Here is an 18,106-nt window from a genome sequence, read left to right as displayed (position 1 = left end):
AATATGATGAATGGCCAACACGATCTACTCAGCAAAATCGACAAGCTGATGACATTGTTACTAAATTACTCATAAGCATGCCAAATATGCTCATAGGAGATCATCCTCCTAGAGCAAGAAGGAGGTATCGTGATCGACAACGTGAGCATGGTGAGACACGTTTGATGGAAGACTACTTTGTTGACAACCCGATATATGACGAAGTAATCATCCGACGTAGATTTTGAATGCGAAAACATCTATTCCTCCGTATAGTGTCCACTATCACATCCAATGACATATTTTCAACAAAGACGTGATGCCACCGGTAGAAGACGTCTTTCACAGTTACAAAAATGTATGGGATCTATGTGTGTGTTGGTGTATGGTACATCAAAAGATGCACATGATGAATATTTAAGAATGAGTGAAACTGTAACACGAGATGCTCTTATACATTTCGTGGAAGGTGTCATTTCATGCTTTGGTGAAGAGTATCTTAGAAGGCCAAACCAAGATATTTGGCAAGACTACTCTATGTCGGGGAGGAGCGTGGATTTCTAGGTATGGTAGAAAGCATTGACTGCATGCATTGGGAGTGGAAAAATTGTCCCGCCGCTTGGGCTGGACAATATGTAGGTAAAACAACAATCATTTGGGAAGTTGTTGCATCGTATGACTTAAAGATATGGCATGCATTTTTCGGAACACCAGGTTTGTGCAATGATATTAATGTACTCCATCGCTCTCCTATTTTTAGTGATGTATTGGCAGGTCAAGCACCAAATGTGAGTTACGTTGTGAATGGTCGGGAAAGTAATATGACATATTATCTCACTGATGACATTTATCCTTCAGGGGCTGCCTTTGTCAAGTCAATAACTGCTCCACAAATCCGAAAACACAAGTTGTTTGCTGAACGTCAAGAGTTTGTCAAAAAAGATGTTGAACGAGCATTTGGAGTTTTACAAGCCCGTTTTGCATTTCTTAAACGTCCATGTCTAGTGTGGGACAAAGATGTTATGGGTAAAATCATGATTGCTTGTATCATTATTCATAATATGATCGTTGAGGATGAACGAAACACATACCTTCGCTATTATGATCCAACCAAATTTCTAAATGACATACCTGCAAACCAACAAAAAAGCAGTTCTACTCAAGATAATGAACAACTTTTTCAATACTCTACCGAACGAATTGCAAGCTTATCCAGTTATATGACCAATAACCAATAGGGAACAACTTCGTGATAGAAACGCTCATATCGCTCTAAAAACGATTTGATTGAGCACATATGGAGAAGATTTACAAGTTACAAATAATATGTATTTTGTACCTTCTAAATATGTAACTTTATTTATCATGTTACATTTGTAACTTGATTTATCATTTTTATTAAGCATGTTTGACAAATGTTATATATTTTTATTTCTATTTTTTTAATATTTTTATATCTTAAATAAATAAATTATATGTTTCTAAAAATAACAATACTTTTAATAAGTTTTATTTGAATAAAAAAAATATAAGTTATATTTATTTAATAAAAAAATGATTTCTGTTTGGTTGTTAATGGGAGTGAAAGTTTGGATTTAATTGGGTTGTGTAAGTGAAGGAAAGAGAAATTAGTTTTTTAACGAATAGGGATAGTCTAATGTACGTTGGGTTGGATCGTAAATAGGGATAGTCTAATGTAACATGTATCTTTATATATTAACATCAACCTTGATTCCGTTTTTATCATTTAGCAAATTAGTGTATTCAGGTGTGTATTATTATATGTACCTCCGAACTTGTATTGAGCTTAACCTAAATTCCAGTCCGTTTTCTATAGATCTAAATTACATAAAATGTGATGACACCAAATTCATCGTATATATAAATAACTCGAATTACAACTTTTTATAGAAGAATCTTGAAAGAGGAATATTTGTCTTGCTTAAAGTAAATGTAGGAAACAAGAGCCGTACAAATTTACATAAATCCACTACCAAGTCACAATTGTTTTTAATAGCGGAATCACATTAAAACGAAACTAACGCGACGCTAGATAAGTTACAACATACAAACAAGGGAAACATGAGAATTACACCAGTCAAACCAATTTAAAGAACTAAACCTCCCTCTATATTTCAACCAATTTAAAGAGATTAACTGGATATTATCGGATGTCTTCATTGGGCTGCTCCTGAAACTTTTGAAAATTAAAGCATTTCTAGTCTTCCATATGCTCCATAAAACCAAATATATGAGGGCCCATAGCAATCTCTTCGTTTTCTTATTCAACACCAAACATTTCTAGTCTTCCATATCCTTTTCTTATTTAACACGATTAATATGTTTAACGCCTCTGATTTTGAAATTGAAATCGGAGGATGGGAACGATATCAAGTGATGACAACAAGTAAGGATGTCCAAAGCAAGAAACTGAATCTAAAATATAATACAACTGGTTTTTGTTTTAGAAACATAACCCAACTTTATTTTAAAGGGTAATAACACAAATGCCCTACAAAGTTTTTAGGGTTGGTCGATTCAGTTCCTAAATTAATTTAATGGCTTTATGAGGGTATAAAGTAGGTTACAACCTATTTTTTAACCTTTAATAACCGGTACACCATATGTAAGTGACCATTTAGAAGAAGAAGAAAAAAAAAAAAAAAACTCATATTATGCCTTTATAAAGCCCAAAAAAATAAGTTTGGGGATTATTTAAACAAAAACACACGAAATCGACTTCAATAGACACTTCCGTCCTCGATGGGAACCCCAACTCATCGGTGAGTATTGCTTCCTCCCGGTGAGTTGGTTTTCCCATAAAGGACAAAAATGTCGATTGAAGTCGATTTCGTGAGTTTTAGTTTAAATGATACCCGAACTTGTTTTTTTTGGCTTTAGAGGGGCATAATGTGAGGGGTTTTTTTTTGTATAAATGGCCACTGTCGCATGGTGTACCGGTTATTAAAGGTTGAAAGGGACTAAAAGAGCAGGTTGTAACCAACCTTATACCCTCATAAAGCTAGAAAATAACTGTAGGAACTGAATCGACCAACCTTAAAAATTTTATAGGGCATTTGTGTCATTTCCCTTAATTTTAATAAGACATGTTTTTATCATATCTTTAATTCTTTACTTGATTACTTGTTTAAGTAATTTTAGTTACCGTTATATTTAATGCTATTGTGTATTACTAAACTCAATAAATATTTTCTTTAAATATTTTATGGATTCGGACTACTTTCATGGTTTTTGACTTCAAAATAACTTAGTTCATTTTCGGTTGGTTTGCAGATTAAGGCAAAAACCGAACCATATTCACCCTTAGCACAAACAACTTGAACTATATAACTGGTATCTATATGGATTGACGAATCTATTACAGAAAGCTAATGTCTTGACCAAACCTATGACGTATGGAGCACTCGAATATTAGAACAAACTTGTCAAGAACACATAGAAACCAACTGTTAACTACGGAGAACCACACGATGTACAATTACAGGTCCTGGGAACAAAACCGCAAACACCAAAAGGCTTGTTGGGAAGTTGGCAATCAATTCCAAAGCAACATGGCATGTTTGAGCATGTTGTTGGATCGGAGACATTCATGCAGCATTTGCACTCCAAACACACTTGAAACGCACTGAGTTTCCCCATAGGACGATCATCAACAGTTCCCGGTTGCATCAAAGGCCGGTATTCAGTTATTCCCTCTCCGACCTCAAACTCCTCAATCCCAATATCTTCATGAAATCCTACAGTATAATATGAAAAAAAACATGGTAAACAACACCATCTGATCAATCCACGCTAAACCCATCCCAAGGACCATCACTTGGACGGTCAATTGTGAAACACTAGCTAGTAATATTTTGAGCTTATCAGGGTTTGACCCTGAACATCCTGTATAGAATTTCACACCTCAAGTACTGCTAGTTTTATGGCGTGAGGACAAAGTATAATAACATTGTATTAATTTTTATCAGGAAATTATATTTTGAAAAATCTACCCGTTGTTTGTAGCAGTAAAATTTGTTTTGTATTGAGATAACATTTCTATAATTTGGTAGATTTTTTAAAATATTATATTGTAAAAGGAAAGAAATTAAAATTTGGATGCTACAATAAACAAATAAATAAAAGGTTATTTCTTCTATTTAACTTATATTTGAAAGTATAAAGAAAGATTAACATTTTCGTAAGTAGTAAGATGACTTGCCTGAAGCTTTGCTTATCAAAAGAACTAGTAACAGGAGGATGTTGGCAGGTTTTCTTGCCATGCGATTCGAGAGAGATTTGTGAACGAATTGTGTGGTGAAAACTGGAAAATAAAGGTTGAGGGAAGGGATCTTGTAAACATAAATAAAGTGGTTAATATTCTTATTCTTGATATTAGACATGAGACATGAGAATAAAGTGGATTTCGAGGAACAATCCACATGCCAGTCAAAGAGATTTAGCAACGCATAAAGGGGCTGGTAAAATCCCTCTTTATATTGTTCTTAAACAAATTATAAACTATGACAAGCATAACTATAAACGGAATCTATGTATGATATGAAAAGAAAATATTGAAAATGGAGATGGAATCATGCTCTTACGACTAAGGTTGTGTTTTGTTATCGTACGTAACACACAATTGGAATGGCAAGCTTATAAGGGTTATTTTTTATAATAAGGATTCTCTACGGAAGACATTCATGTCTTTTATTTGAATGGATCGAAAGCAACTCCAAAACTAAACTCTTTCTGGATTTCTTCGTCTGTATAAAGATATAAATGATCTCCTTATCGAGTGTCCCTAGAAAGCTTGTCGGACATGAAACATTTGTATTATGTTTGTTATACAGGACAAGACTACAACGAAAACAACTGACTAGACAACTTTTCTTGAACTATATCAAATGGTATGAGGATGAAAAGGTATTTGTGTATTTAGCATAGGCGCTAGATTGGGAGTGAATCCATATCCCATCTTGTTCCACCTTTTTGAATGAGACAAAAATTTACAATATTTTTCTCGTTGACATTAATCAGAGTCTCAATAGAATGAAGTACAATAAGGCCATCCTATTCTTACTTGTCTACCTTTTTTTTTATCACAGCTCAAAGGTGACCTGTGCTTTCATGTATGGTATATATGTATTCGATATTGGTTGGTTCGGTATGGTTTAGGTTCAGTGTAATTCGGTTCTATGAAATGACCATTGTGGAACGAATTAAGAAAGAAGCTGATTTAGTTTTTGAAATATCGGATCTTGTGAACAATTGGCCGTGAAGCTTATTTTGGCAGTCCACTTCTGATTTTTCGCAGTCCATTTCTGTTATTTGGCAGCCCATTTATGTTTGGCAGCTGTGAACAATACCCCAAGAAGCATAGATGATTTTTGACGTAACAAACCAAAATACCAAATTCCGAATTTTTGGACAGTGGAGTCGAGTACCACAACGTATATATATGTATTTGGTTTGATATCAGTTCGGGTTCAGGTCTGATTGCTTACTTTAGTCATATTGCTTAAATTTTGGAACTAGAAAAATTTAGGAATCAACAAAAGAATGAAAGAAAAGATATTTGGTTATATGCCAAAAGAAGACATCCCTTTATTACCTATAAAGAAAACTTTATGTAATCGAAGAAAAAAGAATATTTCAATACCATTTTTATTAGTGTTGCTCATAATTAGGATAATATATGAATATATTATTCTCCAATATTTTGTAATTAGGAATATATTATTATTCTCCATATTTTGTAATTAGGATGGAGAAAAAGAGAATTCAATTTTATCTTTTTTGGTGGAAGATTCCTTATTCTTCCCATCGAGCTAGTTTTTCGTCCGCTATCTAGGCCGACGTTCATTCTAAGACTTTCACCAGTAAAGGCACCAAAAATACATATTTTCTCTTATTGACATTGGTGTCACTCCAAGTTCAATACATGCCAAACATTTTATCGTAATGTTATGTCATAAATAATAAACGAATCTAATTGTTTAGTTTTTCCACATTCAATCCTAATTGTTTAGTACATATCCTTCATCTTTTCGCATCCTTGCGTTAACCGAGCAACATCTAACATCTCCTTTAGGCCCGCAAGCGATTAAACTCTTCTAGTTGCATGTGATTATTCATTCAAAGAAACTTCATTCATGATCCGATCTATATGAAGTCCAACAATTTTTCTATCCCTCATTGAAGAACAAACCAAAGTTGGGTTCCATCCTCGTAAAATGTAGTTTAAGGTTTGAACTATAGAATTTAGAAACCTTTTTTCCCTTGATTTTGTTGTCATCTGCAATTAGATCTCATAGCCTTCGTGGGTTTATATTATTTGATTTTAGCTCTCAATCAATGCAAGGTAAAGATTGACATCTAAAAAAGTCTAGAGATTTACTTAAAAGTGTATATTACAATAAGGAGGAAAGAGATATATAACTAACAGCTAGAGAAACATATTTAAATAAAAAAAAACCATTCTAGACCTAAGTTGATAATGAAAATATACTAAATATATGGTGACTTTCCCCTCAATACAATCGATTAATTTACTTGTGATTTGCATGGTTATCATCCCAATAACATCACTGTAAGCTTGTAGCTCGAAAAAAGACAAATGAAAACAATAAACTCTAAAACTAACTGTGTGACAAATATATAAGACAAAATATATAAGAATGAGAAGAATTACAGCCCAATAATGTTAGTATAGTAAATGGAAACTAACAACCACATAAACGATATGCATTATGAATGGACAAGTAACTATGAGATAAACCAAATTGCCAATAATTTTATTGTACAAGCTATGATCACAAAAGAACACTATCAGACGGTGAGTAAGAGCATTGGTTTTAAGAGTGGTATCAGGAATATTGTTGTCAGTAAGGCGTACATGTTCAAACAAATTAGATATATACTTTGAATGAGATAATAAATAACCTTTTACGAATATGAAATTTTAGAAAGTAATGTAGTATCTCCTAAGTTTGTTATTACACAAAGATGAATCAAATCATGCTTTAAGGATTCAATACCAACATAATAATCACACCAACATAATAATCACATACGCTTTGTCATCTACATACAAGGATAAGATGATTTGACGTGCACTTTTACATTTGGTAAAATAAATCACAATTAGTAAGAAATATATGAAAGATACATAATAGCTATGTCAAATTGTTGGATTCACAACAAGATCCTATCATATCAATGTTGGTTATTTTCATAACCAAATCATAAAATGCGGAAGCTTTAGATCTTAATCTCTCGAATCTGTCAAAAGAAAACTTTAAACCTGAAAGAACGATTACATATCTTGTTCCATTGAGATTTTCGGATCTAGAGACTAGGAAGAGTTTTCCAGTTGATCTCAAGAACTCCCTCTAAAATCCCTCCGCAATGAACCATACGAATTTCTTAGTGTATTTTCGTGTGTCTTGATTGCTCCTCATCACATGTATATATAGATGGAGATATACCCTAAAGTGAGAGATGGAAAAGATCTTGAGGATCTTGAGTCAAACCGGGAACTCAACCCACAAGGTAAGTAAATATTCTATAAATCGGTCCATCAACAATTTATACTCTTACCATAATAACAAGGATTTAATAATATATCGTACATATTTATGAAGTGGTCCCATAATTATCCAACAATCTCCTACTGGATCACGAATATATAAATGTACGTATAACTGTATAAGCGCTTTAATGAATGTTATTATAACATTGGTACCCTTAAACAATCTCGTCCACTAATCATAATAGTATAGGATCAAAGCGGCCTTCGTTACAATTTACGTAACTAAACCTATCAATGGTCACAGATACATATATAACTAACGACATAGATTAAACATGATGTGTGGTTTTAAAATCTAAATAGATTTCCAACGAGTTCCTCTTTAGATTGAAGTGAGATCAAACTTCAAATAAGTGCAACTAATAATGGAGTTAACCGAATTCTTAATTTTGTACAGAAAAACATAATTGTTGTTAAACAACACATAAAGTGCCATAAAACTCCCACTAAAACCAAATATCACACCAACGTGTGTAGTATGCTCATGAAAGACCTAGGGAGGTAATCCCTTTATGAGCGGATCCGCTTTCATGGAGTTTGTTCATATGTGCTATATATATTTCCATTTTGCACTATTGTGTTAACAGAAGGAAACTTGATGTCAATATGCTTTGACTTAATAGAACTTTTGTTGTTGGAATATAACATTGCTGACTTATTATCACAACTTAAGTGGTCTTTCAATACCAATAATGTGTAGCCTCGTGACAAATTTCCGCAACCATATTTCATGCTACAAATTATGCTGCCATTATGGAAGAAGCTACCGAAGTATATTCCATGAAATGGTTTATCATGCTAAAATGTAAAAGTATCCTGATATGGATCAGTAACCATTTTGGCATTTAATAAATTCTTAATAAAAATGATCTCCAAAACATTTGATTTCCTATAGTTGGGCATATAGACTTTTGTTATATATAGATATCTCAAATCCATTTGGTTGCTTTCTTATGATCCAAACTTGAGTTGCATAGATATCTAGCAAAAACCAAAAAGATAAATTTACTCCCACTTAATCTGTGATACACAAAATCATCTATTGTATTTACCTCAAAACAAAAAGAGATAAAAAAAAATTTGATGAAAAATGTGGTACCACGCATAGGATATCCAAAGTTGAGGTTGTTGAGTTTGTGTATTCTGAATAGGAGAATGGATAACATTGTCGATCACTTTTCCATAATTTGCATACTATCGAAAGCAATAATAGGAATCAAAGTTGATTCCTCCTTAAAGACAATGTTTTAACCTTGTTTCTCCCCCAAACTCAACATCCTCAAAAAATGTTGCTCTATCCAAAATGCAAGGTCAATGTCCATGCAATCGAGAACTAACATAATGCCCTCATTTCATTCCTTAAATTTAATCTCATTGATTACATGAATCATAAATGTGATCAATGTTAGCAGATATAATACCATAATTAAAACATGAGCAAATCTATTTTTTATGCTCATTAATCCATAAACTGTAATCAATAAATTCAATTTATAACATTTTTATAAGGTATCAACACAACATTAATATCAAGTCTTTGGACAGTAATACTAATTTGCAAGAGATATCCTTATTTTAGAGATAAACATTGACAATAAATCATGTCAATTAACAAGCCCCTCTTTGGATTGACTTATTAATCACATGGAACCAAAAAAATCGTCACATGTTTATCACCACATATATGTTTATTCGGCCAAATATTAGTCTACCTTTGGGTCGGCTAATACTCGCATTAATAAACACATAAACTATAAATTTTGATAATAAAAATTGACAATATATCATGTCAATTAATAAGTCACTCTTTGGATTGACTTATTAATGACATGCAACCTAAAAATTGTCGCATATTTATCATTAAACATGTGTTTATCCGACCAAATACTAACCTACCTTTGGGTCGATTAATATCCGCATTAACAAACACAAACAAAAATATTTAAATTTATCATAAATTAATTTGCACAAAAGTGATCACTTTGGTGATATATTATGTGAGTTAATTTACTATAAAAATAATATCATAGTTGAATTTATAGACAACCAAAAGTCTTCAAATCTTTGCTCGATAATAGTTTTATAAAATAATATATACTTGTTTAAAAATAAACAAGATAACACAACATGTCATAACTATATAAATAAATTTAAGAATCCTCATCTAAGAATTTTATGAAGACCATATTTGCTAATCCCATCGTACAAGCCGATTACCATGAAAACTGAAAATTTGGCAACTTTCTCGAAAATAAATACTTGATTCTTTAATATTAAATATTAAATCAATATCAACCCTTTCAAATAATTGTTAATTTGGATTAAAATTAATCAAAAGCAATTATGTGTAGAAACGATAATTAACATATTTACACCAATGCTCCCATACATATGTGACGATCCTTGTGCCAAAAGTAACCAGAAAATCCGAAGGATAATTCATTTGTAAGCTATATTTGTTCTGTTAAATACAAAAGTAAACTGTATATCCATGTGGGTTCTTTATCAAAGTAGGAAGCAAGTAGGCATAAATTGTCATGAAATCACATAAAATACTACACCCTATAGCTGTACGAAAATACTTGTTTATTGCTTCCAAAAAAATGCAGAAAAAAAATATATACATATATTTCTTAAACTGTAATAATTTATGAAGCAAACACGGACAATCATTGCCTTTCACCCAAAAGTAAAAAAAAATATATATATAAAATTATATACCTTACGCATGTCTTGCTTTTTGTTATTCAAAATAAAGAAAATCTCCTTTTAAAATACATATATATGCTTATGAACCATCTACCATGGTCAACAGAAACCTTAGCTCAAAAAACTCAATATGCTTTGACTTAATAGAAACCATTAAAAAAAAGTTTCTAGTAACATATTCGAGTTGACTCTTATACCAATTGTTGGTTATTTTCATAACAAAATCATAAAATGTGGAAGCTTTAGATCTTAATCTCGAATCTGTCAAAAGAAAACTTTAAACCTGAAAGAACGATTACATACCTTGTTCCATTGAGATTTTCGGATCTAGAGACTAGGAATAGTTTTCCAGTTGATCTCAAGAACTCCCTCTAAAATCCCTCAGCAATGAACCATACGAATTTCTTAGTGTATTTTCGTGTGTCTTGATTGCTCCTCATCACATGTATATATAGATGAAGATATACCCTAAAGTGAGAGATGGAAGGGATCTTGAGGATCTTGAGTCAAACCGGAAACTCAACCCACAAGGTAAGTAAATATTCTATAAATCGGTCCATCAACAATTTATACTCTTACCATAATAACAAGGATTTAATAATATATCGTACATATTTATGAAGTGGTCCCATAATTATCCAACAATCAAAACACCAAAACAGCTTTCAAGAAGACCTAGTCTAATCCCAAAGTCAAATCACCATGTAACAATTATCTAATCGGTTTCACAACCACGTGGGGTTTAGAAATCATATCTTGAAGTGCACCTCCTTTAATTTAGTGTAGAGATCGTTAATCGCAAGGGATCAAAGTAGCTCCCATATACCCCTATCCATAAACGAACAATTTTGATCACCAAGAAATGAGTGCTGGCTCTCAATGGTCACAATTATTCCATATACTTTGGTTTTGATCAAGTTCCACCCAAGACTAATATGTTATTGAGAAAATTACAAAAATAACCAAATTCCTTAATTATTTTGCAGAAAATAACCAAAAAAACAAATAACAAATCTAGCCACAAAAATCGCAGATGGATTAGGGTCGTCTGCAAACGTGTGAGTTCATCTGTGAAGGTACAATAGTTAAAGCATGCTCGTGAAGTGGTGAGTTGTACGCTCGTAGATGGACCTACCTATCACAGCCCCAAACCACAATGGCGGAAACGTCTGGGGACGGATGGAGTGACTTCATGTACAGTATCATAACAATTGAATAGTAATGAAACATAGCAACCCAAACATTTATACATTGATAACACAAGATTTCATTGTTTACAACACTTTGTTTGTTCAAAAGTTAAATATAAATAACTGAAAAGTAGATAAACATGAGATGACGACGCCGACCCTTAGGAGGGGTTGAGTACCTGTCTACGGGGTTCCTGAGAATACAAGTGATTTTTAAAAGTGTCAACAATTAAGTTGGTGAGTTCATAAGCATTTTTGCATAAAAGGGTTTATAACTGTGTTTGCGAAAAGATGGTTTCGTATAATTCCAGAAAATCTGATATTTTCTTAAGTATAAACTGAAATCGTAAGTAATTCCTTTGTATCTTTTCCTTGTAAAGTAATAAAGTATCATTCCATAAAATCCAGTATTTTCTTAATATGAATTGAAGTTGAAAGTAATTCCTTTGTATCTTTTCCTTGTAAAGTAATAATGTATATTTCCAGAAAATCCAATATTTTCTTAAAGGTGAATTGTGGTCTTAAACCCTAAGACCAAGATGGAAGTGAATATCATACAAAAAATAGTTTATAGTTTGATTTCTTTCAATAAAACTAACGAAGTATAAGCTTTCCGTAAACCAAAATCATTTCGTTAATCCCTACGTGAGTCGCTATAACCATGCTTGATACAACTAAAATGTCTGTCATGACGTTCTTCAGGCGTCGGTTTCGGTAAGATATTTGTCACCCTAGACTGGCGCCGTCTAGGTGTAGCGAACAGCTCAGGTGTGGGGGACTACAGGACTTACGGTGTACGCTAGGTAGGTACGGCGAATGGAAGTCTCACAAGAGCATTAACAGATTTACGTGAACTACGGCTTCCTTTTTACTTGTAAAATAAGCTAATTATGCCTTTAAATAATTATGCGTATCTTCGAAAGGTGTGGTTTGTGGTTTCCAAACTATACCCATTTATAGTTTATCTCGTCGATTTGAAACTATTTATATAGTCTTTTATATAAATATAAAGGTGTATTCTAGCATGAAAATATGAAATCAAAACATAATATTTTGGTGTTAAAACCCATTAGATTCGTAAGTGACTATAAGGTGCCATTTTTGCTAGTAAAGCTATCTTTTAGTATAAGTTCCCAAAAACCATGTAGTCTTTCAATTCATACTTTTCTTATGATTTTACAACATAGATTATGTTTGTTCTAGACAATAAGTATATCACAAATATTTATACCAATATAAACCATAACTTATGTAAATAATATTTTATCTTTAACAAAAGATGAAAAACATGAAATTATTTATGGGATAAACAAAGTTTTACTTGTATTCCCCCCCCCCCCCCCCTAAAACATGGAAAAGCTTGAAAAATATGGGGGTATGAACTCACCTTGGTATGGTTTGGTGGATGATTTAAAGTGATGAAGTGAAGATTTCAAGCCTAAAACACTTGAAGTGTTTGATGAACTCTTTGAAGTTTATGATACCCTAAGGATGTTAACATATAATATTATGTGTAAATAGGATGATATGGACAGGAAATGTATTAAATTGCTAAGAATTCATGAAATTACTTACCAATGATCTAAAACAAGCTTGAAGATTCAACTCCTTTAAAGCTTGGAATTTTTCTTAGGAGGGAATGGGGTTTTATAGTAAGTAAAATGAAAAGTGGAGATGAAGTTTGTGGAGTTGAATTCGTCTAAGATAAGGATGGGAATTGATTTGATGTTTACTTGGGTAACTGGGAGGTAATTCCTGGATATACGTTGTATATTGTTTTGCATGGGAAACTGGTGAGATTTCAAGTCCTGGAGTCAACCATTTTGTCTTATTCACACTCTAGACCTCAAACCCCATTAACTAAGTCTAATTTGAAGTTGTTTACGGTTGAGGGTGTCCCATGGAAGGGTTTACGGCCCATGCATCCCTTATTCAATGTGTTTACGGCCATAGGGTGGTCCACTAAGGGGTTTATGGCCAAACCATGCCCCATTAAAGGGGTTCACGGCCAAAAATTGATCACTAGGAGGTGTTTTCGGTTCTAGGTCCTTTCCTCTAGTGTTTTCGGCCTTAATGGGTTAATTCCTTTGGGTTTTCGGCCTTAGTGGATCATTAGGAAGTGTTTACTTTCAAGGGGTTTATCTTATATATATGATCTTCAAAGTTTAAGTATATATAATAGCTTATATAAAACATGTTCTTCATGGCTTTCAATGTTCCAGGGTAGGTGGGGATACTAGGCTAAACACTAATAACCACTATTTCTAAATCCATGACTCATATTGAAGGGTTTTGAGCATTCTAACACTCCTATGGTGTACATGCAACCCTAGATGCCTTGGATCTATGTTTTCTCTAATATACATGCAAACTTTTATTTTTCCAAAGCATCATCCTAACTAGCATACAATGGAGTATCTTTACTACAAAATTCTAGTTAGATGACATACCTTTTGTTGTAGTTGGGAACCTTGGACCTTTAAGAACTTAGTGCCCCAAGTGTTGCACCTTAAATGGAATCACACAACACCACCAACAATGGAGGAACTTGAGAGGAGGTTACTTGCACTTCATAAAACCGGCTTGCCCTCTTGTAAGCTTCCTTAGATGTGACAACCCGAAACTTTTTCCGTTTCCGTTATGCGATTTCCGTTAATAAAATTTGAATTTTATTAATTTTTCTGTCAAACTTCTTGGTTTAGAAAATCATCTAGTTTATATAATTAAATTTAAATACGAGTCAGAACCAAAATCGCGAGAAAAACCCAAATATCTCGAAAAATCAAGCAATTTCCGGCCTAAGTGAGTTTACGGCCGTAAACTCGTTTACGGCCGTACACCCATTTACGGCTAGCAAGGGTGGACCCCCCACCCACCGACCACGAAACCCTTATATATATGAGACCCCCACCCTCATTTGAACACTTTTGACCGAAAACTCCCTCATTCTCTCTCTAGAACCCCTGGCCGTAAACACCTAAAACGCCTATTTTCTTCCGAAGTACATCAAAAATCATCATTTGGGGTCGATTGGGAGCATCTGGAACACGTTTTCTGTGAAATCAAACACCCTTGTTCTTGATTTTACGGCCGTACACCTTCATATCTTCAAAGGCCGTAAACCCTGTTCTTCAGTTTACGACCGTAAACTCATCGAGTCTTCAAAGGCCGTAAACCCCAGTTCACGGCCGTAAACCCTGTTCACGGCCGTAAATTGCCTGTCGACCATAAACCACCCTTCACGGCTGAAAACCCCTGTTCACGGCCGTACACGTCTCTTGAGCAGTGAAAAACTCGTTTTCCGATTCAACCAAGTCCCGGTAACATTCCTTAACCGAGCACAAGTGTTTTTCTAACACTTTATCTAACGAAATCGCTAATTTAGATAAATATATGTATTTATTTGATATTAGGATTCCGTTAACTGCCACGTACAACAACTCGAGGATTTCATTTCCAGTCGACGTTTTCACACAACAACAGTGAGTTCATACCCCTATGCTTTTACGATTTTTAAACTTTTTCAGGGGGGGATACAAGCCAAACACAAATGCTTTTGTGAACTAATACAAAAGGACTTTTACCAAGTATAAAACTCATGCAATTGATTCATACAACGATTTTCATATATCCCTTTTGTACTATGTTGAGCATAAGGGACGTTTTCAACAATTCAACCAAAATTGCATAGTTTTTCAAATTCAATATTCACATCATATACATGTAAACTATAATAGGTATAGTTTGGGGTTTTCAAAACATAACTTTTACGAGTTCAGAGTTATTCACCACTAAACATATAAACTATGGCAGATTTAGTTTATGGTATTCTTTACTACTAGGGCATGGCATTTAATAATTATTTAAGTATAATTATTACCGTATACCGCATCCAATGGATTCTAATACAAGAAAATACTTCAGAATTACATGTAAACTAGATTGTACAATATTGTGAGGCTCTACTTCAAAACTGTACCCTTAGGTGTACTGAATTAAATCCTATCCTAGTATAACCAGAGTCTCCTGGAGGGAGAGCGTGAGATTTGTGAATAGATCTATTTGGGGATTGACAATCCCACACCTGAACTGCTAGCTACAGTTAGGCAGGCATGCATTATGTCACACCCTAAAACCGGAACGGCAGAAACGTTCTGGGGTGGAGGACGTCATGTCAAGTATCACAACACATGCAGTATAGTAATCAAAGTACAACAACCATTGCATTAATAGTATAAGTTTTTACATAGGTTACATTTAGCAACAACATCAAAAGTAGATATAGAGAATAACATAAGATGCAGCTCGGTACAAGGCTGACTTCGCGAAAGCTCCCGGTGTGTACCTGTCTACTGGCGACCTGAGAATACAAGTTATTTTGAAAGAGAGGACCAGCATTTGATACCATTCTGTCGCACCCCAAAACCGGAACGGCAGAAACGTTCTAGGGTGGAGGACGTCATGTCAAGTATCACAACACATGCAGTATAGTAATCAAAGTACAACAACCATTGCATTAATAGTATAAGTTTTTACATAGGTTACATTTAGCAACAACATCAAAAGTAGATATAGAAAATAACATAAGATGCAACTCGGTACAAGGCTGACTTCGCGAAAGCTCCCGGAGTGTACCTGTCTACTGGCGACCTGAGAATACAAGTTATTTTGAAAGAGAGGATCAGCATTTTAATGCTGGTGAGTTCATAAGTATTTTAATGACATTCATATAAATACATGTTTTTCTTCAAAATAATCTCATTAAATGATGGTGATAAAACTTTACGGAGTATTTGAATTCCTTCCAGAAAATCCTATATTTTCTATTAAAAGTAGTCTTCTACCAAGACCCGACTGTTTTATGTTTAGAGAGAATGAGTTCCTTTACCAAAAGCAGTCTTCTACCAAGACCCGACTGTTTTATGTTTAGAGAGAATGAGTTCCTTTACCAAAAGCAGTCTTCTACCAAGACCCGACTATTTTATGTTTATAGAGAATGAGTTCCTTTACTAACAGCAGTCTTTTACCAAGGCTTGACTGTTTTGAGTTAAAAGGGCATTTTCCCAATGTTACTATCATTATCATAATATAGTTTTACATTATTGTTTTATATCAAAACGTCCTAAGTTAATGTATTAGGGAAAATATTATAGTATCGTACTTTTATATGTAGAGACTACCATGGTACTACTTACCTTAAGGCCATGAATTATAAGGTAAAATGTGAAGATACTCGTAACCATACTGATTGACGGATGTAAACACGACGACCTGCTGGCGTCGAAATAAATGTGACATTTGTCACCCCTTGGCTTGGTCGGCTGGGACTGTAGCTAGCAGTCAGGATGTGGGATGGTCTGTCCCGTATAGATCTATACACACAATGCTCGCTCTCCCTCCAGGAGACTCTGGTTACCAACTCGACAACGGTGAAATCCACGTCATGAGGATGTATCCCGTGTTTTGATTACTATATACTTTTCTTTTTACTAAAGTACATGTTTTAGAATATTGATATAGCTAGTTTCTCCTCATAAAATTTATTGTTGATTTCTAAACTATACCTATTATAGTTTACTTGAGAGGTTATCTAGGTACCTTTACTACCCAAAGGCGTTGAACTGGAGTAATAGTTTTAATATCTAAATAGATATACATAATATATAACTAGGATTTCAACGACACTCGGACAAATAACCGGATACTCTAAGTCCACAACCAAACAAGGAACAGGAAATGAAGCGGGCTATCAGTCCTAAGTCCTTCAAATCCTACTTATATAACTATATCTATATATACATGAATCTAACAAGAATATAAGTTTAAAAGACTGTGATAAAAGTTTAGTAATTTAACAAGAGACTTTAGTATTTTATAAGAGATTTGAAAAACAAGATTTGAAAACCTTTAACTGGATAAAACAGTTTAACATGCCAAAAATCTATTTGCTTGACAGTTATTAATCACATGTGATTGATATAATAACTTAATAGTTCAACTTGTATTCCCCCCATAAAAGCATGTAAACTCATTTCAAAGGTTGATTAAGGGGGTATGAACTCACCTGTAGTGAGTGATTTGGATGGAAGTGCCGGATAGGATGCTAAGTGTCAAGTGAAGACTTGAACACACACATGGTTCCTATTTAACATGTAATGATACATATATGCATCTAATTAGTCATTTAACAACTAATTAATCAAGTAAGGACACCCTAAAACATGGATAACACTTTGATTTAAGTGCTAGGAGTATCTAGGAGTTGCATCTAAAGAGAGTATGACCTCACATTGGAGTTTACTGCCCATATGGTAATACCACATGTGTTTACGGTTTATGGTCATTTCCCCCATGAGTTTACGGCCGTAAACTCATGGTAATTATCACCATGGTGTGCTAAAAGGTCTTATAAGTCATGATTTAGCATCTTCTAGTTATGTCCAAGCCTTAGGAAGTCATGGTGGCACAATGGCACCACTTATAGAGTTTACGGCCTATGGACCATTCCTCATGAGTTTACGGCCGTAAACTCTATGTGTTCTTGGTCTTTTTGATGATTAAGGTCATAAACACTTCAAGGAAGTGATCTAGACTAGTATCCAAGGCTAAGGAGGGGACTAGGGCTCAAAATGGC

The 18,106-nt window shown here is 33.9% G+C and overlaps 1 protein-coding gene across 1 annotated transcript; it reads left to right on the top strand.

The window, feature by feature from the left end:
* The first annotated feature begins 545 nt into the window (after window positions 1–545).
* On the top strand, window positions 546–1,217 carry LOC145131243 (uncharacterized). The gene has a single exon (XM_079065961.1). The coding sequence runs from the start codon at window positions 546–548 to the stop codon at window positions 1,215–1,217; it is 672 nt and encodes a 223-aa protein (XP_078922087.1).
* Window positions 1,218–18,106: the final 16,889 nt, after the last annotated feature.

Source organism: Lactuca virosa, chromosome 8, assembly GCF_052849685.1.
Source record: "Lactuca virosa cultivar CGN04683 chromosome 8, Lactuca_virosa_CGN04683_v6, whole genome shotgun sequence".
Classification (NCBI taxonomy): Eukaryota; Viridiplantae; Streptophyta; class Magnoliopsida; order Asterales; family Asteraceae; genus Lactuca; species Lactuca virosa.
The sequence above is the reverse complement of the archived record's forward strand: the minus strand, read 5'-3'. Positions and strand labels throughout refer to the sequence as shown.

What these genes read in the sequence shown, in the direction of transcription:
- LOC145131243 (XM_079065961.1), top strand. Translation starts at nt 546, where the DNA reads ATGGTAGAAAGCATTGACTGCATGCATTGGGAGTGGAAAAATTGTCCC.